Below are 22,983 nucleotides of genomic sequence, written 5' to 3'. Positions count from 1 at the left end.
TTGTTTATATGACTTTCCGACCGATGCGCATGTATGTAATGGGATTATTAATTGTAATAAATACAATTAAAGATTATAACGTTCTGATTTTAACTTTAAAAGATAAAAACAATTTACTGCTCATCTACTTTTTGTGTGTGTGTGAAAAGGACTTAAAGAAATCATAATATTCCTTTGATATATATCGTAGTAGGTTTAAAAGATAACATTTTTTAGTATCTCGTTACAAATTTAAAACAATGTTATAAACAAATACAAATATATAACAAATAGAAATATAGAAAAAATAGAATAATATATTTAAGGGTTCATTCTGGTTTCTACGCCGAAAAAAAAGGCTATTTTCACGATTTTTTTTTAGGCTTTGTAGAATACATATACATATGAAAGTTGTTGGGTATGATAAATACACTCTAGAAGTACAAGAAAAAAATTTTTTTTTATTGTTTTTAACGTTTTTTGACATCCAAAATGGCTGACAAACGTGAACCCGTCAAAAAAAGGTATGCTGTTGGCGGGCATCGAAATTTGAGAACGGGTGGTCTAAAACAAAAAAATTAAACGGTTTTAAATTTAGTATGACAATGGCTATCGGGTATGCTAAAACTATCAATTTTTATGAAAGCAAAACAAAATGACAGCCATTTTTCGAAAAAAAAAAAATCGTTGATTTTTTTCGCAGTTTTTTGTGAAAAAAAAATAGTAAAAATTAATATTTTGACTTGGTTGTAGCATGCGAGATAGCCATTCATGTGTAGAGTATGTGGTTAAAATTTCAGAAGGATCGGTTGAGTAGTTTCGGAGATATCATGCCCGCCAACCGAAAAAACGTTGTTTCGAGAAAAACGCGTTTAAAGTTTCTTTTAACAAATTTTTAAAAAGTCTGACTCTACCTTATTCTGCGATGCCTGCACCATACAGTATGCCTTCTGCTTCTTCAAAATACTCATTTTCTTCAACTCTAACCTTTTTTCGTTGTGTCCTGGCCTCTTTTAAAGATTCTCCGCTCAAACGATTGGCTGAACGCACACGCGTGTTGTCGCGGTGACTAGCGTAATTGACTGCGATAGGGCCAAGTTTTATCTCCAAAACGTGCATTATTTTTAGTATTGGATCAAAACCTTCGTTAAATATACAAGCTGCCAATTGACAAGCTATTTCCACAATTTTTTTACCATTAAATAGATGTTTAGGCACCATAGCCCAAACGCATTTGTTGAAGCACTCATTATTATTTTGAGTGTTGCCACCTAAACATCTTTCAAGCATTTCTGGTTTTGTCAGGTCTTCGTACACTGGCTTTAATACTTCTTGGACATCTTTAGCGAGAGGAGGAGGATGTTTATAAGTATCAAGGGTTTTAGCTGCCTCAACTTTACGATACTTACACCAGTTGCTAGAACAGTATGTATGTTGCGGGTCATCATCAGTAGAAATTTTTCGATAGTACCCCGCCCAAATTTCCTTTCTCATGTTCTCAATTGAATTTTTATTTCTTTGAACAGCTAACCCATAGTTAGTTGACAATTCCTTCATCAACTTTATAGTCAATCGTTGAATTTTAATCACTGGAACACTTTTTTTAATAACTTTTTTCTTTTTTACAACTTTCTTCGGTCCTTTTTTTGCAGCAGGTTTCTTGGCTTCCGCTTGTTTCAAAGCTTTTTTCTTTTGAATCAGTGCTTTTCGTGCTTCATTAGCACGGTTGAAAACTCGTTTGGCAACATGTAAAACACACTCTAATTTTTTGATAACAAAATCTTCGCCGTAGGGAAAAACATTTAGCAACATTTGAAAAGTTTTCGTGTCGCCATCGCCGATATAAAAACCATATTTTACGGAGAACTTCTTGAGTGATCGAAGAAACATCTCCACGATACCATCAACCTCCATCTTCCCGGCACTACCTTCATGGTTTATCGTACAATGCGTTTTATGCTGTTCGTACCAGGCAAGATAGTTTATTTCCTTCACTTTTTTTTTCCACATCTCACATCCCTTACAGTAAGTTGACCTTATAGAAACGTCGACAATTTTTCCACTATATTTTAAAATTAGAGAAACTATTCCAATCAACGAAGAGAATCCTCTTTTGGCCCAAGAGCCGTCGCCAGAAACAGACAGAATATCCTCTGGTTCTCCTCGTCTCTTGTTTTCGAGTTGCTCTTCGGTGACGGCTTTATGCGACACTACATTAAAAACAGCATTGACCGCGATTAGTATAGAGTCAACGATTCCATAATATGCAGAGATACTTAAACCTTTTCCGAGGTCCATAAGATTGCAAAACATATTTATACCATGCACACCAATACCAAGTAGCCCTCCTAAACTTTCCTTTTAGTCTCTGCATAGAGTTTTCCTTTCCAAAAAAAAAGAATATAGCGAAAAAAACTGAATACTAGTTTTGTTTTCCTACACCACTCCGAATAATATGCAGAGACATTTCCACTTAAACAACCGTTTATGGTTTGTCTCCTCTCTCTGTAATATCTCTGTGTTTGGGTCGCAAAATAATATACTTAGACTGTTCGGATCGTTCTAAAATTTTTGTATGATAATTCTACATATGTCTACTTTCGAAAAATGCAAAAAAAAAAAATTAATTTTTTCAAAATTATAAACCAGAATGAACCCTTAATAGAAAAAGAAATTGATACGAAGACACTCCGAATAATAAGGAACATTTAGATGATCAAAAATCAATTATTATGGAGGTAAATTGAAGGAAATGTGCGAGTAGATATACCCGTATTTAGTATTGATTTTCCAATTTTCTATTGAACTCACTCGATGCGATGCAGTAGCAATAGAAGAGCGTATTTCTCGATCTCAATCAAACGTTAACGAGCGATCTATTCGTCGAAGAAAATTCGTAAGCTAAATTTATTGCACAAGTCTCTAAATGACTGTTGTTCTAATTGATTAAATCTATAATTTCATTGCAAATTAAATTTTAATTTATATATTATAATATATTATAGATATTAAGGTCCGGCTATTTATTACGTGCTATTATTTGATATTACGATAAACATATGTAAATTAAAATAAGTTTGTATTTAAGTTATATGTAAAAAAAAACAAAAAAACAAGGATTACCATAAAAATTTAAATAACACGTCCACATAGACAAAATTTATCGTCGTAGAATAATTTTTTCGAAATAAAATGAAATTCTGTTTGAAAAAGTACCTTCTTTTTGTTTTTGAAATAAAAAGTAATTACTTGTGAAGATAATAAAACGTAAAATTTCATAAGGGGATCAACTTAGCATATATATACATATCATGTAAATAAAACTATAGCAGTATATTAAAATGAAATTCCTATGCAACTGCTAACCCCCCACGCTATGTAAGAAAAAAAGACGGAGAGATTATAAGGGAATAATAAGTAAAAAAAAGGAGAGAGGAGGGATGGAATACGTGGAAAACGAATAGGAAGAATACTTTTCCTTCTTTCATATCCTTCTTCTCAAGGAAAAATCTTTTTTACGCTTGATTCCACGTGGATCAAAAGGATTCCCGGTTATCTGTCTCCTTTCCTCTTTCACTACTGATCTGCCTACGAGGGTATCTCAGCTATCTCTTTTTAACGTAGTAAGCTCTTTTCCCATCGAAAAAAGATAGAAGAAACCTTTTCTCGCGTCTACTTCCACGAATAAATCCGCTTTCTCCTGAAACTCTTTTCTTCCCTTTTTCTTTTTTCTTTTTACTCACACCATAACTAGGCTTTACTTCCCACCTCCCCTTCACTGCTCTTAACTTCTTCCTCTTTTACTCACACCATAACCAAACCCCATTTCTATTGCTATTTCTCTCTCTCTTTTTTTCTTTTGACTTCTTTCTTCTTACTTGCACCATAACAAACCCCCCTACTACCATTCCTTTCTCTACTCTCCTTCATTTCTCTCTCTCTCTTTCTCTCTTTCTTATCTATTTCCTTTCTATCTGACAACTTGCGGGAGAACCGATACACCGATTTACATCTCTCAACTTGGCTAGAAAGATTTCGACGAGGTGTGTGCTTTGTGCGAACATAACTTTGGCACACGATATAAAGCCACCGATGATATCGGTTCTTTCCTTTAACTTCTCTCTTTTTCGCGACTATACTTAGAATCCTATTCTATCCTTTCCTCTTCTCTTCTATCCTTTCTCTTTCTCTTTTTACATTCTATTTCTTCTCTTTTCTTTTTTCTCTTCACCGTAAAACGGAGGACAATGGAAATCTTTCGATTATCGGAAAGCTCAGAAATTCTCTGCAATATTCTTCGAGGGAAACGTCAAAATCGATCCTTTAACTTTTTATTTAAAATAGTGTCAAATGGAAAGAAAAAGAAGAAGTAGGAGGAGAAGAAAAAAAAATCAGGTTAAAATGGAACTTTTTTTTATATAATTTATATATCCGTAAATATATATTTTATTATATTTTTTAAATATATATCTTTATTTTTTTTTTTATATCTTCATATATTTATTTGTCGGCAATAATTACGATGATGGATTATACGTCGAAAATATTGAAAAAAAAAAAAATGATTGGATCTTTATCGTTTATATTATAAAAATAAATAGTAAATTCAATTTTTGGATTCGATAAATTTATTATAAATTATATTCATATTTATATATATTATTATATTAATATTTATTATAATTACAATATAAATATAATAGAATTTATACTAATTACATTATATTTATAATTATATAAATTATATTATATACTATAATATATATATTTTTCTACTTTTTTTATAATGAAGCATTTAGTATTTTAATGAATAAAATGTTAACTTTCTAAAAAGAGTTATTTTTGTTAAAGCAACTAGTCGCTTGTAATACATATTTTAAAACCATCTACGAACTCTGGTCTATAAGCGTGTTTTGTGTGTGTGTGTGTGTTTGTGTATGCTTGAGAAAAACTACGCAAAAATAGTAATTCTCATGTGATCTTTAACAGAATCGACTTTGAATTATTCATTCGATTAGTAAAACTCTTTCAACAAACATGTAAATTACTTTCATTTTTTTAATATTTAACGTGACTGACACTTTAGAAATCTCTGCATTATAAGTTTAATGTACACATGTATATACATATGTACTTTTTTAAAGCTTCAATACTTTACTTTTTCGTTAATAATAAATGAAGCAATAGAATTTTTATATGTTTAAATTAATTTTTCATTGAGTATAGACATAATTTATATTACGTAAAACACATACATTTTTATTTCGTTGTACAGACTTGGTAGAAAAAAAAAATATATACCAACAATTATGCAAAATTTTTGCATAACTCGTTAATTCTCTTTGGTAGAAATTCATTCGATTCTATAAATAAATACTAAATAAATATTTAAAAGGCATGTGAAATAGATAGAAAAATTTATTTCCCTATCGATCGTCTCGTTAAAGAACTTTAATTATAAATGTGCCAATAAAAAAACAAATATCAATTTTCACATTTGTATAAAAATAAGACAAAGAAGAAGAGGAAGAAAAAAAATATTAAGTTAAGTAATAAGTTTGACAATAAGATACGATCAAAAGAAAATAAAAAAAATATATTAACCCTTTGAATGCTATTGACGCATATATGCGTTTGGTAAAAGTTTTGCAGCGTGGTCTATCAACTCATGTACATGTTTGTCAATCTATGTATTGATTATTGTTTCGAATCTTGTTACATCAAAATATTATAAGAAATTAAAAACTTGATTATTATTAATTAAAGTTTTTAATTATTAATTGCGGTTAATAGAATAAATCAATGTAACAGAAGCACACTAATAATAAAAAAAAGTATTCCGTTTTTGCTAAACACTTCAGCTAACCTAAAAGTATTCAGTACTCAAAAGGGGTTAATTTGATTTTGATATCCAGTTGTTACTTTTTTTCTTTTCCCGTTACATCATAGGAAGAACACATTTACTTTGTGGAATATGATGAAACGAGCGAATAATGTGTGTTGTATGGAATGCGAAAGTTAAAAAAGGAAACGGAAAAGATGAAGGAAGGAAGGGGCAGGTCATGAGGGGGGAGGGGTTGAGGCGAGGGGTGGTGTTATATGCCCTCGAACGAGTTCGTAGAGTGAAATATTTGCACGCGATCGCATTTCCTGTTTCACGTGCGAAAGTTAGGAGACTCCTATAACTCGTTGGAAAGTGCGATCGACTCGAAATTAGCGTCGCATGTCAACGTCAACCAGCCGTGTAAAAGGAAGGAAGAAAGAAGAAAAGAAAGGAAAGGAAAGGAAAGGAAAGGAAAGGAAAGGAAAGGAAAGGAAGAAAGAGAGAAAGAGAACGTTTTGCTTGCATCGGCATTTTCCGTCACCCTTTTCTATTCTTTTCAACAAATGTTTCCTACGTAATTCACATATATGTATATCCTAAGTATGTGTAATAATATGTATATATGTACGTATGTATAATACAATAAAAAGGAATTTTTATCCTTTTTTTTTTTTATTATTATTGAAAACGGCTTTGGTATGCGATAGAATGCTAATGAAATATTTTACACCGATGTGAATATTTCTTAGTTTCCTCCTTCGTAATTTTACGTATATTTTTATACTGAACGAAATTTGATTTTGTTTTTTTTATATATGTCAAAAGAGAAAAACAAGATGAAAATGATGAAAATAGTTCAAGAGAAAGAGAGAGAGAGAGATAGAAAATTTATTATTTTATATTTTATTATTATATTATATATTTACTATATATTTATATTATTAATTATTATATTATTTTGTATTTATTATAAATTATTATTTAATTTAGTTAAATTTAGAGGGAAAGATTATTATATATTAAATGAAATTTATCGATGAAATATAATCGGAAAAAATTGTTTATTATTTTATTTTTTTTATTTTCTGTTCTTTTTTTCCATAAAACTCAGGTATTAATTATCTTTAATACGAAATAGTTATACTAATAAAGAAATAGAAACGATAGGTATATATATACTCATGTTTCAACGTTCGTCGAAAGAAGAATGATGTTCTTTTCTCTGCACGAAGTCAAACGATACGAGTCGTAAATTTTCACGATAGGTAGAAGGAAATATAATAAAAACAAAATCCATAATAATAATAATAATAACAAGAACAATAATAATAATAATAATAATAATAATAATAATAATAAATTATATAATAATAATAAAAAAAATAATGTGACAGCGATAACGATAGCTATCCCCCACAATGTGACTAGTAAATAATTTAAGAAATTCTCGTCATTCTATTTCTGTATCTTTTTCTTCTTTTGAAATCTAAAGGGGGAAAAGCTTACTTTATTTTCTTTATTTATCTATCTATCTATCTATCTATCTATCTATCTATCTATCTATCTATCTATCTATCTATCTATCTATCTATCTATCTATCTATCTATCTATCTATCTATCTATCTATCTATCTATCTATCTATCTATCTATCTATCTATCTATCTATCTATCTATCTATCTATCTATCTATCTATCTATCTATCTATCTATCTATCTATCTATCTATCTATCTATCTATCTATCTATCTATCTATCTATCTATCTATCTATCTATCTATCTATCTATCTATCTATCTATCTATCTATCTATCTATCTATCTATCTATCTATCTATCTATCTATCTATCTATCTATCTATCTATCTATCTTATCTTTCTTTCTTTCTTTCTCCCACACACTTCTTAATAACACCTAATAAAAATCTCTACCACTTTCGTCTCCATTTTCTCTTATATATTTCTTCTTCTTTGTCTTTTTCTTTTTCATTTTTTCAAGAATTTAATATCACCTTTAATATCTTAAAGAGCGTGAACAAATCGACCATAAAGCGATCTTTCACAATGAGCTCTCATTTTTTTTTTCATTTTTTTTTCTTTTCCTTTCTTTGATATTTTGTTTTTATTAAAAGACATAGAAAAAAGTTCGAATAATTTTTTTTTATAAATTATCGGATAATATATATATATATATATGTACAGAAGAGAGAAAAAAAGAGAACGAGTCGGAGAGTTTAAAATGTATATTTCAATTTCGAGTATTTCATTGTTCTTATTTTTATGTCCCTCCCTCTCTTTCTCGTTCTACTTAATTTTTTATTTCAAACATATCTGAAAATTTCGCATAATTTACAATTTCGATTGAATAATATTTTGTCCGATAATATTCGAAATTTTGTTCTTCCTTAAATGTACGATAAAATTCTTTTAAATTTACCTAAAAAGATTAATTATTACGGATAAGACTCGCTGTTTCATCAAAGATGGCAATAGCAGTACTCCGTGCTTGAAATTTCGAATGCACTTGCAAGAAAGTACTGTATCTAACCTTAAATTTCAGTGTATGATAGTTCACTTTAGTGCAAACAAAGTAATTTTTTATTAGTTTTGAAAATGTCTTCTTTTGTGCCAACTAAAGTGTATTTGCGGGGAATTTTATTGCACTACTTTATTCAAAAGAAATCGGCAGCTGAAGCACATAGAATTCTTTTTGAGACTTATAGTGACAATGCTCTGTCGGATACGACATGCAGAGACTGGTTTCGACGCTTCAAAAAAAAAATGATTTTGAACTTGAGGATAAAAAACATTCTGACGCTCCACAAAAATTTCAATACAGAGAATTGGAGGAATTACTTGATAAAGACCGATCTCAAACGCTATCAGAACTTGGAAAAACATTACAAGTTGATGAGTCAACTGTTTCAAAACGTTTAAAAATGTTAGGAATGATCCAGAAGCAAGAACATTGGGTGCCATATAAATTGAAGCCAAGAGACATCGTACGGCGTTTTGTCACGTGTGAACTACTGCTTCAATAGCAGAAAAGAAAAGGTTTTTTGCACCGTATCGTGACTGGCGATGAAAATGATAATCCAAAGCGTAGAAAATCATGGGGTAAGCCTGGCCATGCATCAACATCGTCCGCAAAACCAAATATCCATGGTTCGAAGCTTCTTCTCTGTATTTGGTGGGATCAGCAGGGTGTAATTTATTATAAGCTGCTCAAACCGAATAAGACTATCACGGGGGATTGATATCGACTTCAATTGATGCGTTTGAGTCGAGCCCTAAAAGAAAAAACGGCCGCTATATGAGAAAAGACACGATAAAGTGATTTTGTTACATCACAACGCTCGGCCTCATGTTGCAAAACCAGTGAAAACCTACCTGGAAACACTTCGATGGGAAGTTCTACCCCACCCGCCGTATTCACCTGACATAGCCCCTTCCGATTTTCACCTATTCCGTTCGATGGCACATGGCTTAGCTGACCAGCGTTTTCATTCTTACGAAGAAGCTAAAAAATGGGTCGATTCTTGGATAGCCTCAAAAGACATGTCGTTTTTCCAACACGGAATTCATATACTGCCAGAAAGATGGGAGAAAGTGGTCTCTAGTGATGGGCAATACTTTCAATAGAACGTTTTTGTTCCTTATATTTTAAAAAAGTCTTTATTTTGTAAAAAACAGCGAGAACTTATTCAAGGTCCTAATATATAATAATAATAAATAAAACAATTTATTATTATTATATATTATTAAATATTATATATATATATTTTATTATAGATTATAAACTTTTTAATAGTAACGTAACGTATACGTAACATTTGTCTTAAAACTCAACTCAGAGGCGGTCAGATTTTATCGATTAATCGTCCTAAGCGCGATTTCCACGAATCGTAGTCATTATCGTTTGAATTCGAGGAATGATACATTATTACTAGGAAAGTCATTGCGCGAGTAACGCGAGAGAAACCGCCAATGACACCGATTTATTGTTTCAAACGTAACGTAAACCGTCTCCTATAAATCGTAATATGGGACGATATGTATGTACGTACGTATGCAAGTATATATGTATATATACATCCATATGTCTCATTATGTGTGTTTATAATACGTTTCAACAATGAACGTGCAATAGTAGCACTGGCTCGCACTATAGACGAACGCTTAAACGAAACGATTATACCGATCGTTATCGTTATACTCTTGCGGTATGTTTTTCATTATCGATCCCGATAAATTCCTATTCCAATTGCGATAAGAAATCGTTCATTTTCTTCTTTTTTATTTTCTAATTTATCACTTTGATCATCGTATTTACTGAATAAATTTAACAATTTTTTTCTTTAATAATAAATATATACATTTTATAGAATAAACAAAATAATATAGTAATTTTTATAGTATTCATTTGTTTCTCTTTTAAAAATATATCTTCTGTATATACGTACATATGTTAAGCATGAAAGATCAAAATCGAAGAATGTCAAGATTCACACGGTGAAATGTTAACACATACCAAATACGTCGATGAAAGACCGAATATTTGGGTTTATTCTTATACATTAATATTACGGACATATACCAAGTGACCATGTAAATCTGGATATTCTCTAGTTTCGATTTTTTACACTAACATATATATATACAGAAGATGTATTTTTAATTTCTTTCTTGTATCAATTTTTTTTCCATATACTATATATTTATTATTAATATATAAAATATCGATATAACTTGTTCATTTGAATTGTTTTAGCACAATTGCACTCCCAATTCCCCTCCCCCCTATCTCATCCTCGTTACTATCTTCTCCATTGAAATTATAATCCAGCGAAAGTGTACTAGATGATAAACCGGTGGAGGTTCATCCCTTTCATCATAAACGTTGGCTGCTCGATAATTTCCATAATCAGAACATAAATCCTACCAGTAATGATGGTCCGATCTGTCGACAGGAATATTTCCACGAGATGTTCTATCTAACTCTCCTTTTTCTCTTACATACACATACACATATACGCACGCACGCACGCACAGATTTACATATATTATATATATATATAGGAATTCCCATGTTCTTTGTTGGGCCAGTAAACACCAAAGTTAACGTTGAATTCAAATGTAATTCTCGGTATATCCTACGTGAAAATGCATCGATGGTTAACGTTAACGTTTCACAATCACGCGAATGTTGCATGTTCCATAGAGGCTTCCTTATATATAGAATGCATTTATTCTCTGTGCACCATACTAGTGTCATATTGAAAATAATAGAAGAATAGTTTTAACGGTACCTTTATGAAATATACAATGAAGATTAAATTTATTATTTGTTAATTATATTCGAAAATCTAATAATTTAACAATATACGTTTAAACTGTATTTATGTGATTGTGTTATTTGGAAATTTTTGTTTGTTTTTTGTCTAATTTTTCCTAAAATTTTATTTTACGAAAAATGATTAATATTGTAGTGAGAAGGATTATTCTATTTATTTCGTTGGCTTACTCGACCTAAATCAGATTCGAATAGAATTTTCCACCTATGTGCATACGAACATACTTATATATATGTATGTATGTATATATGTTTAGTTTATGTAAATTCACGTGAATCATAAAGATTGTACTGGGAAGTATGAAAAGAAAAAGAGAGAGAGAGAGAATGATTTAATTTCATAATACTTTGATAAGTACAGTCATGTAAATTTGTAAATACTGTCGTAATTTTTCGTTAAAATGCCTTTTATTTGAACGTTTTACAGAAATAAAACTTGACAAGTATTTACTCGTATTTACTCTCAAGCGCGTTATTTCGAGCTTTCTTTTTTATTTACATACTTTCATATAATGTATATACATTCATCGCACGTATAATAATTGTATATATTACGTTTTAATCATCAGTATTGTTTAAATTTCAATCGTATTTATACGCGTACTCAATTAATTTTATTTTTTTATCGATTAAACGTAATTAGGGAAAAACAAAACCAAAAAATATGATTAATTTATGAACAATATAGTATTTCCTCGAATTATAACAGAAAATTTGAAACGTAATATTATTATTAATTAATTAGCGAGAAAATGTAAACCTCTTATCCATTTAAATACGATGAATTACTACTATTCGTTATGATTGTACGTGTTACAAACATGCCTTGAGTAGGTGCGTGAGCAATATTTACAAGTAGGATGCGAGAAAACCACGGGAATTTTGAAACTGTTTGCACGGTAATATAATCTCTCTATCCCCACGCGTTGCAATACCAAAAACATTATCGTTTCCAAAATACAGTAGCAATAATCTCAATTCCTACGATTCTTATTCCAGGAACGTGTTCCCAACGTCAGTGAATTATTGTGATGGAATTTTTCTTTTTCGGTTTATATTCTTTTTTTTCTTTTTTTATTAATTTCATGTTAGTAAGTTATTATTAATCGTTCATCTCCTTGCATAATTCTTGAAAGAAACATAAACAATTTCCAAGAAAGTTAAGAAAATGTTTCTTTCGTTAACAATAGCATTGTCCGTAACATGAACGGTAAGATATATTGTTATTTATTTATTTCCATCTTTATTTTGTAATTATTTTTTCACAAAGGAAGAAAGAATTAAAAAGAGTTTTCGTGTGTAATAATAATATCGCGTAAAACTTTTCACAATTATTTCCGCAATTAAATTTTACTTATCATCCAAAAAAAAGAAAAGAAAAAAAAACAGGTTAAATCGCGTTTGTTTTAATCTTTGTTGTTAAAAAAAAAGCGTTATTTTCGAGATACATCCGGAAACATTTCAATTGGGTAAAAATGAAAAAAATAAAAAAAATAGAAAACAAGAATAAAAAACTCATTTTATACCATATTGACATACGTATAAAGATAAAACAAAAATGGTAAATAAATTTTGTGAATTTTTTCGATAAAGTTTTTTAAACCGAACCATATATTCCGATCGATATATACTTTCGTTTCTATACAATTAAACGATCATCGACGAATGGATTGCCGATATCCACTCGAGTTTGTACCTATAATTCGAACTATATATATATATACACTCTACACGGTTTGCACGTACTACGTATTTTATATAGTATATAGTATATAATATATATATACGTAAAATCCTATGCATATGTAAAACGACTTCGGGCGAATACGAATCGGCTTTAGAGTTCGTTTCGAATTCGCATAAGCGAATGAAACATTTGCATTACGATTGATAGGCCGAAGTTAACTTCACTACGAGTTTAAATTCCTTCGTAAAATTCGCTTATCTAAAATTTCGCTTCTATCTTCTTCAATTATGTATTTATTGTAATATTATAATTAATTTATTTTTTATCAAACTTATATTTTTCTTTTTTTGTCCTTTTACGAATCGATTGTATTAAATAAATTTAATTAATATTTCTAATTGATTCGTAAAATGTGTACATTCGTAAATTTTGTATTAATTAATTACTAATAAAAAAAAAGAAAATTATTTGATATATATTAAAAAAATATATTTCAAAGATACTGAATTTTTTTTTAAGTTTTTATTCCAAGGTTTAATTAATCGCTTAATCACATTTTGTTTAATAGATAAAAAAATAAAGGATTATTAAGAAATTATAAATAAAATTAAATAAATTGATATAGTTTCATTTACGATTATTTTATTCATTAATGAATAGTTTTTTCCAAACGAACGGGAAACTAGAAATAAATAAGAGATAAAAATAAATGAGAACAAGAAAATATAGAAATTCAAATTAGTCATTTGAACGAACGTATCTATCACAATTCCTTATTAATCAAATTACTGGTTAGAACGAATTGTACAAAGAATATATCTATCATTCTCGTATCGAAATATCACTGTGTCATTTTAAACAAGTATGTAACAAATTATTCGTATCTACAAATCTATGAGAAATGCTCCTCTCGAGTTATATCGTTTTCTCATTCTTCTTTTCCGTTTTCCTTAAAGAATCTCGTCAATGACGTTTTCTTTAAATTTTTATACTCTCTACCGAGAAACACGATAATTAATTAATTAATATAATAATTTAATTAAACAGAAAAGGTTTCTATCATAAATATTTGTTGACATATGTAATATTTTTCTTTAAATTGTTTTAATTTAATAAACATCGACAGATAGAATAGCAATCATACTTAATAACATAATAGCAACACACTACGAGTTTTCCAATATACGATAATTGGATATTATTCATTAACGTTTACTTATCGTAAATATGTCACGAGAAGTTTAAAAAATATCTTTCTTATTTTTCAATTCATTCATTTCTACTTATATAGAGATAGTATAATAATCTACGAATTATCTCTTAAGCGATATTATTCATTTTAATTTAAACCATTAACGTATATTTTCTACCACAATATATTTCTCACAAATATGTACATAAAATATATTTCATATTTATTTAATATTACCGAGAAATATGATCTAAACATATTAACAATCGGTATCATTATTACCAACAATTTACGCAAATTTTTTTAATTGTATAAATTCAAATTAAATGAATTATAAACGTGATATCATAACAACAAATATTTCAATCTTGCTTTAATAAATGATTTTTCTTACTATTTTTTTTTTATATATTTTAATTCATTTTGTTTATATATATATATACATTCTTTATTATTTATCATTGTTGAGAGAAGTAGAGTAGCGAACACATACTCAGTGTCTCAATAACAACGTACGAATTCCCAATGGACGAGATAGAAACGTCAAGAAACGTTTTCGCTATTTGCCATATCGTTCGTCGTTCGTCGATGTTCTGTCAAGAGATTTTTGTATTTTATTTCTTTTTTTTTATCTTCTCAATGAATATTCTTCATCAATATATATATGTATATGTATATTTATGTATATTTTTTTTTATTACTTATAAAGCAAATATATTTACGATACGAGTTCTCGAACGATATCGTAGAACGATAATTAAAATCAATCTAATCGTCGTTAATCGATTATTACATTTTACGAAATAAAACTGCCTTCCCTCCGTCATATAAATATTTCATATTTATTTGTTATTTTCTCTCTCTCTCTCTCTCGTAAAATACTCTAATAATAATAAAAATTGTTGGTAACAACAATTACACGATCGTTCGTTAATATTAAGCGAACGCGTGAAAATTACTTAAATTGCATTGACATTTCTCTTAATTAAATATTATTTTAACAAAAAATATTATTCTCGTTGTAAAATTTGAAACACCTCGCGCGTATATTAATTGTAATAATAATAATAATAATAAAAATAATAATAATTCATTAGATAAATGAATTAAATAATATTGTACTAAAACGTCACACATAGTTATGAAATAAAATAATTTTAAGATTATTCGTCGTAATGTATCATATCGTCCAATAAATAGTTAACCTAATTTATTGTCTCTGATTGGGGAGGGGGAAGGAGTGAATAGGACGAATGTAATCATTCGTTGTTCTAGGAACACAAGTAGTATAGGTGATATTTCGATTTGGTATTTTGGTGCTATACGCGTATTTATCGTGATTGGCGTTGCCGCACAATTCGGTACCGGCAAACGAGCCACAAGTTTCACACAAACGAGCGTAAAACCGACACACACACACACACATACAACTATGTGATGTTCCTATTTCACAGGCGCGAAATTGCGCTCACTGCATTCGACGTTGCACCCAAAGTGCGAGTAAAAGGGGAACAGAAAGAGATAAAGAGAGAGAGAGAGTGGAAGGAGGAGGAGGGAGAGAGAAAAGGGGTTAAATTCTCTATCTCTTTCTCTCACCAATACTCTCATACTTTATGGGCCGTGACTCACGAACGAACGAACGAACGAACGGACGAACGGACGAACGGACGAACGGACGAACGGACGAACGAAAATTCGCGTCGAATACTGGAATTCTAACTCGAAAAGCTGCCTTCACGCTACCGATTTACGAATATTTATCTTCTTTTAAAATACTAATTGCATTCTTCGATCACATTTTTTTTCATATGAATTCATTTCCATAAATCAATCTTGATATTTCCCCATTTATTATCAATAATTTTTTGTATATATAAGTAACTGGTAGTTCAACTTTGATAATAATTACGTACCGATATATCTTAATGACAATAATTGTAAGAAAGAAGAAAGTTTCACAATAATTATAATTAATTAATTTAATAATTAAAATATAAATCTGTGTATCAATATTTTGTTCTCGAATCTAATTTTCTTCTTTCCTCGTTCCAACATGAAACATACATGTTATGTTATTTTAGAATCATATACGTTATATGGTTATCATAATATCAATATATGTGTATTACATATGTAAGATATCTTAAAATTATAGTATAATATATATACATATGTATACGTATACACGTTGTAAGATATATAATTACATCTTACCTTTAAATTAACCAAATAACAGAATAACAAACGATCACGAATTCCCTTGAATCTCACATGTTAGGATTCTAATGCGGTTATGGAAACGAGTTTGTGCAAACACACATCTACAAACACACCCACACGTACTTATGAAAACAAATATGTTAACTCTGACGACATTTCTCGGTTTGACGCTCGACGTTTAATCACTCTCTCGTCGTGTCTTCGTGGCACGTTCATTTCACAATATTATTATTATTATTATTATTATTATTATTATTATTATTATAATTATTACTAGTATTATCATTACTATTGTAATTCTTACTAGTGTAATAATTGCAACATAATCACGTGGTCTCTCTCTATATATTTACATATAAACATATATAGGGTGTTCTAGAATAAGTAGGTAATACTTTAAGGGTAGTTTTTGCATGTTAAAACGATATAAAAAAAAGTCAAACAAATATAAACCACATTTCCTACTATCATTTATTTTCGACTTTTTCATTATATTACTAATGTTAATAAACAGATGCAAAATTAATTGAAAATCACATCCCCTATATAACTCTAAAAAAAAACAAATTACAATAATTACTTGATACGAATGTATTTTAATTTTTTTTATTGTTTAAATGGTGACGAGAGATCAACGTTCTAAAATATAACCTAATTATTCTGAAACATCCTGTACATATTATATATCTCTTCTTTATTCTCCTCTTATACTTCCCACGATCTCTGGAACAGAATTTCCAAGTTGAAACAATTTCCAAGGAGGTTCTATCCACCTTACCAACTATCATTTCGCGGATCGTAATTCTCTCCTGAGAGTGCATAATGGGAAACATTCGTTCCACGCGATTAGTATCGCCTAGGAATCCGGAGGGCAGTTGTGTGTTACGTAGTTTGCCTTAAAGCTCGCCTTAATCGACTACGAGTGTAAATTAATTATAATATCTTCTTCTTCTTCTTCTCTCTCTCTCTTCCTCATCCCTCTTACCACCCCCTACTCACCCACTTCTTGCCCTAAGTCATTCTTTTCTCTGTCACTGTATAGTTCTACATCCATCCGTCTTGCTTTCTCTCTATTTTTATTTACTGGTTTTGTTATCTTTGTTCCTGTATCTTTATTTATCTATCTTTCATCTGCTTTCTATCCATCTATCTACCTATCCATATATATATATTTACTAAATATATCTGTCTATCTATCTATGTAGGTATTTATCTATCTAACTATCTATCTATTCTGTACATCTAGGTATCTATCTATCTATCTATCTATATATATATATATATATATATATATATATAAATATTTATATATGTAGATAATTTTCTATCTATGTAGATAATTTTCTATCTATCTATATATGTACCCATCTATTTATTTTCTTCTTTATGATTTCATTTTGACAAAGAAAATTAATTAACAACAATTACCGTTAACTCTCATTTCGATTTCAAAAGGCACAGCTTCTTTAAATTAAAAGAAAATCCCGTAGGATCAAAAAATCCCGAGGAGAAATTTTACTTTTTCCTCTAACCTCTACTTTTTAGCTTCAGCTTTTTTTTTCCTTCATTCAATCGTCTTTTATCTCTTTCTCTCTTTTTATTTCTTTTTTTAAAAATATTTATTTTTTTTGTTAAATTTCTCTCTTTTCCTTTTTATTTCTTTTCTCTCGCAAACATACAAAATCCTCCTCTACTATCATTGAAATATATAAATCGATCTGAATATTCGAAAGATATGAAAAAAAAAATGAAAAATAAAAAGAGATGAATATAAATTTCTTCGGATGAAATTTTCGAATCATTGCCGATAAAATAAAAAAAAAGGAATAAAATAGAAAAAAATATGTTTAATTTTTTCATAAGTTCCTTGCAGTTTTGTTCGAAAAAAAAAAGTGGGAGAGAGTATTGATATAAATTTAAAAAATCGTGCACAAAATTGGAAATTTTCGAAGTCTACGATATTTCTTTTTTATATTTTTTTTTTTCTATATCATAAATATATTGAAAAGTAAACCAGGAAAAACATACAGGAATAACACTCGTTATCGATTTTATAGTTTATTGTGTTATATATATTTCATTCTAGAATAAATTATATGCTTATTTCTGAATAAAAAAAAATTCCCTTTAATTAACACGCGATATTAATGAATTACTAATAATAATTATCTGTAGCAGAAAATAATGAAGAATAATTAGAAATTGATTACAAATAAAATAATACAATAATGAAATAATAATTTGCTGAAACGAATAAAAAAAAACCACCCCAAAAAATCAAGATTATATAATAATATAATAAAAATAACAATATAATAATAATGACGATAAAATAATAAAACGATTTTCTTATCTCGACGAAAAGAAATAAAAAAGAATTTTTCTTGTTATCCCACGAACGGGGTATTAAGACGACTACTAGGAACTACGAAGGGACGATAATAAGTTTTTCCTTTCCCCACGATTTCCTCTTTCAGACTTTTTTTTCTTTTTCTTTTTTTTTTCGTTTTCTTTTCTTCCAAGCTTTTACCGGCAAGCTTTTCTCTTCCTACCAAACCCGATCGACCGCATTCGAGTTTATCGAAGTTATTTTTGTGTCCTTTTCTACCTTTGCACACCCTTCTTTCCACCCCCTCCCCCTACTTCCCCCCTTCGATTCCTTAGCTCGATCGCTTTTCTCCGTAGCCGATTATAACGAGAAACGTAATTTGTTCTATCTAGACCATGGAAAGATCACATTATTCTCTTTCGAAATTGTACAAAGTTCTATTCTGGATGGGTGAGTGAAGGTTTTCTTTCTTTTGAATTTTCATTACGAATGAAATATAAGTTCGAAGTTATCTTTTATCATACGAAATAGTTAACGCATTAATTAGATCAAATTTTTGTATTAAAAAAAAAATCAAAATAAATTGTTTTATTTCCATTGAATATTTTTCATCGTTTCTCGCTATTTTGCAATATCATTTAATAGCATTTATTTAATAGTAAGTTTCATATCTTTTGTAGTATCAATTTTATAAATGTCATAAAGAAGAAAGTAAACAAAATGAAAAATATAGTTAGTAATTTTTGGTGAAACGTATACGATACAATAAGTAAAAAAAAAGGTAATTATAAGCCTAATATGAGATCATAAGTTGATACTTATATTATGATAATTGTAAAATGTAAAATTTGTTCTATGAATTTTGTAAATTAACATCGTTATAAAAAAAAAAGGTTTAAAAAAAAGTTTAATGATTCTGTCGGTAAATTAAAATAAAACATTATAACTGAACCACACGTTAGAAATATAAAAGAAGGTGGAAAAATGATGACGTATTGCGATTAAGGTAAAGGAAGGAAAAGGGTAAAACTTTTTTTTTTCAACGTAAGACGCGCAGCGGTGTGTTTTGCCCGCTAGGCGTAAAAAAATTCAATTAGTGAATAATAAATTATACTTAAACTAACACGCTTCGGCGTGCACGAGAGAGAATAAACTAACAAGATTGAAATTTAATCACCGAATCGACGAATTAACTTGCACTGCTTGATAACGAGCATGATTATCATGTTCCAAATGAGAGAATAATGCAATGATTGTCATGTTCCAAATGAGAGTATAATGCAATAGATATATATATTAAGACATGAAAGATTATCGGAAATGATTAATAATATATTTCTTTAATATATTCAATATTAATTTTTTTTATAAATAATAATATAAAATTTACCATAATATATTTCATATCATACATTATTGGTAAATATATATATATATGTAAGTTATCTATTATATCTATTTTCGTATCTGCGTATCAAATATCTGTATTTGTATATGTATCTATATCTGTATCAAAATCAACATACGCAAATAATTAATATAAATAATCATATTTAAACATGTAATTTCATTTATTATTATTACAATATTATTAATACGAATCGAATTGAATTTATTGTAACGTTACATTTCAATATGATAACCTATTCCAGCTTTTTCTTTTAAATTAGTAAAAATAAGTTTTTCATTCGTGATTTTATCAAAAGTAAAAATATTTCCACTAACGTGAAAAGATAACGTGCAAAATTTCACGTTATAGAGTCCTTGAAATTCGAATAATATTCTTGTTATATAAAACGATTTCATATTCTCTCACCCTCTCTCTCTCTCTCTCTCTCTCTCTCTCTCTCTCTTTCTCTATTTCTTTTATTGCTCAACTTTTATCTTTTCTCTTTTGTTCTACTCTATCTCTCTGTCCATTTTCTGAGAGCCTAATGAATGTCCAGACAATTAGCAACTAAGTAGATGTCATTAAAACCCGTTCCAGTCGTTACCATCGTTTGCTTTTTCTCGGAATTCCTATTTTTCGCCTCTCTCTTTCTCTCTTTTTTTTCTCTCTCTCTCTCTCTTTCTCGCTTTACAGCTAGCAATTAATTCCACGGCAATGTCCAACACGCTAAGATGTCATCGGAAAAGCTACGTTTACGGAAATAATCGAGCTATAACAATGACAGGGGTGAGGGGGTGATAGGGGTGAGGGGGAATCAGCTACGAACACGCGAAATGACTTTTTACTTCGATCTCCGTACACGTTCGTTCATCCCCCTCCCACTACAAATCCCCCTTGTTTTTTTTTCTTTTTCCTTTTTTTTTCATTATCTCATGTACTACGTAAACGGAATTTCACGCACAATTTTATTTTACGTTGAAAACTCTTTGGTACTTTTTTCTTATTAACTATGACGACGCGAAATTTTATTCAGTGTTGAAAATCGTGATGTTGAAATAATAATAATAATAATAATAATAATAATAATAATAATAATAATAATAATAATAATAATAAATATAGTAATAATAATAATAAATAAATAAAATAATTAAAAAAAATTAAAAAATTAAAATATAATAAAAAAATAATAATAATAATTAATTATTATAAATTAATATAAGTAATAAAAATAAAATAATATTATTAATATTATTTAATTATATAATATATATTTATTATTTTATAAATTAAATTATTTATTTGATAAATTAAATGTTGATAAATTTTGGATCTTTGAATGATTCTAAAAATGACGACCTTCGATAAATTTTATTTTTATTAAAAAAAGAAAAAAAAAGAAACATTTCAAATTATCGAACAATAATTTTATTCCATCAGCGATTATTTAAACTTGTTTAAGAAAAAAATGGATCAAATTTTGATGATTTTGTTTTAGTTCATAATTTATTTTTGAAACTTGACTTTTTTTCAAGAAAGCACAGGGTGATTTGAAGTTGTAATAGAAAGGCGTAAGAGTAAAAGAGAGAAAAAGAGTGGGAGGGAAGGAGAGAAGTAAAAAATTTTCGATCAATGAGAAAAAGTTCGATGTTCGACAAGTGCCGATGAACTTTCCGAGAATTGAATAAAAACTGGCGACGCAACGACGTTCTTGTTCGCACGCATGCCGCCCCTATAATGCATACGTATGTTATTACTATTGCACGTAGGCGACTTTTATCTATGCAGCACGTACATTCGTAACTTTGTATATACCTTGTACTTTTGCTTGTTTTCTTTCTTTTTTTTTTTCTTACGTAATCGATTCGGCGAAAAGAAAAGTGGAAGATTGTACACCTTGGTCATTCCTCTAAATATCGATCCAAACATATGAATTGTTTATTTTAAATACGTTAATTTTTTCCTTAAAAATACGATTTTATTAATATTTTCACATATAATATCTTAAATTCAATATAATTAAAGTTAATTAAAAATTTATTATTTGTATGTTATTATTGTCATCATAATTATTATCATTATTATTAGTAATATTATTGATTAGAAATAACATGAATTATACTAATAAGATGAATTGATAGAGATTAATAATAATAATGAATATACATTTCAATAAATTATATAATAATTAATTGAGTACATTATATAATATATATTATAATATTGTATAATATATTATTACTAAAATTACATTTTTCTAGTAACGAAAAAAATGATATATAATATATTATATGATCAGATACTAATAGAATGTCTCAAAATATAAATTATTTTTATTGGTATATAGATTTATTTAATCAGTCTATATCATCTATTAAAGATTGTATAAATTATCTGTAACTATATCTATTTTTACTCTCTCTTGACCTCTTTTATAAATTCTGTATTAATGAGTATATCCTGTGGAATAAACTAAAATAAAATAAAACAAAATAATAATATAATAATATAAAATACAATTAAAGTATATATGTATGTATATTTAAAAAATAAGTAAATTATTTTCATTGGTTTAGTTTCTTTCTTAAAAAAATTACCGACCTTTCCCTATATTCCCAGTCGTGTATTTTGTCAAAATTATCTCTCGTTCTTTTAGAGAGGAAGGAAAGTAAATTTCTCGAGCGAACGAGCAACCCATTAGCTTAATGGACCGCTCAAAGGAGATACATATGAATCACGTATTTGTAGTTTGGCGACGAGTCTTCTCACGGTATGTGTCTGTGATTAAATTCTCCTTTTTCCTATTTCTTTTCCTATCCGATTCGAAAAAATCTCTAGTCGTTATTCGATATAAATTAATGTTCTCGTCCTGTTCCTCTATCTTACAAAGGACCTATAAATATACGCTTTAAATATAAACAACAAAATTTCAAATGGGGACAATTCTTCGTTGATGATTCATAAAAATCATCCTTCGTTCTTCGAATCCTGATTTTTCATTTTTTTATTTC

General features: G+C 28.6%; 2 protein-coding genes across 3 annotated transcripts in view; both read right to left on the bottom strand.

Moving 5' to 3' along the window:
• The window catches only part of LOC107069133 (interleukin-1 receptor accessory protein-like 1-B), a 182,742-nt gene that overhangs the window by 68,022 nt on the left and 91,737 nt on the right, over positions 1 to 22,983 (bottom strand). The gene's annotated exons all lie outside the window — the stretch shown is intronic.
• On the bottom strand, positions 304 to 2,624 carry LOC149033193 (uncharacterized). Its single transcript, XM_089170229.1, has 2 exons — positions 894 to 2,624; positions 304 to 543 (listed from the first exon to the last, which is right to left on the bottom strand). Exon 1 carries the CDS (start codon positions 2,290 to 2,292, stop codon positions 895 to 897), a length of 1,398 nt encoding a protein of 465 aa, XP_089026355.1. The 5' UTR covers positions 2,293 to 2,624; the 3' UTR covers positions 304 to 543; position 894.

This window comes from Polistes dominula, unplaced genomic scaffold, assembly GCF_049000335.1.
Source record: "Polistes dominula isolate Pdom_NZ unplaced genomic scaffold, Pdom_raw_medaka contig_15, whole genome shotgun sequence".
In the NCBI taxonomy this organism is placed as follows: Eukaryota; Metazoa; Arthropoda; class Insecta; order Hymenoptera; family Vespidae; genus Polistes; species Polistes dominula.
This window is presented reverse-complemented; position numbering and strand designations above follow the sequence as displayed.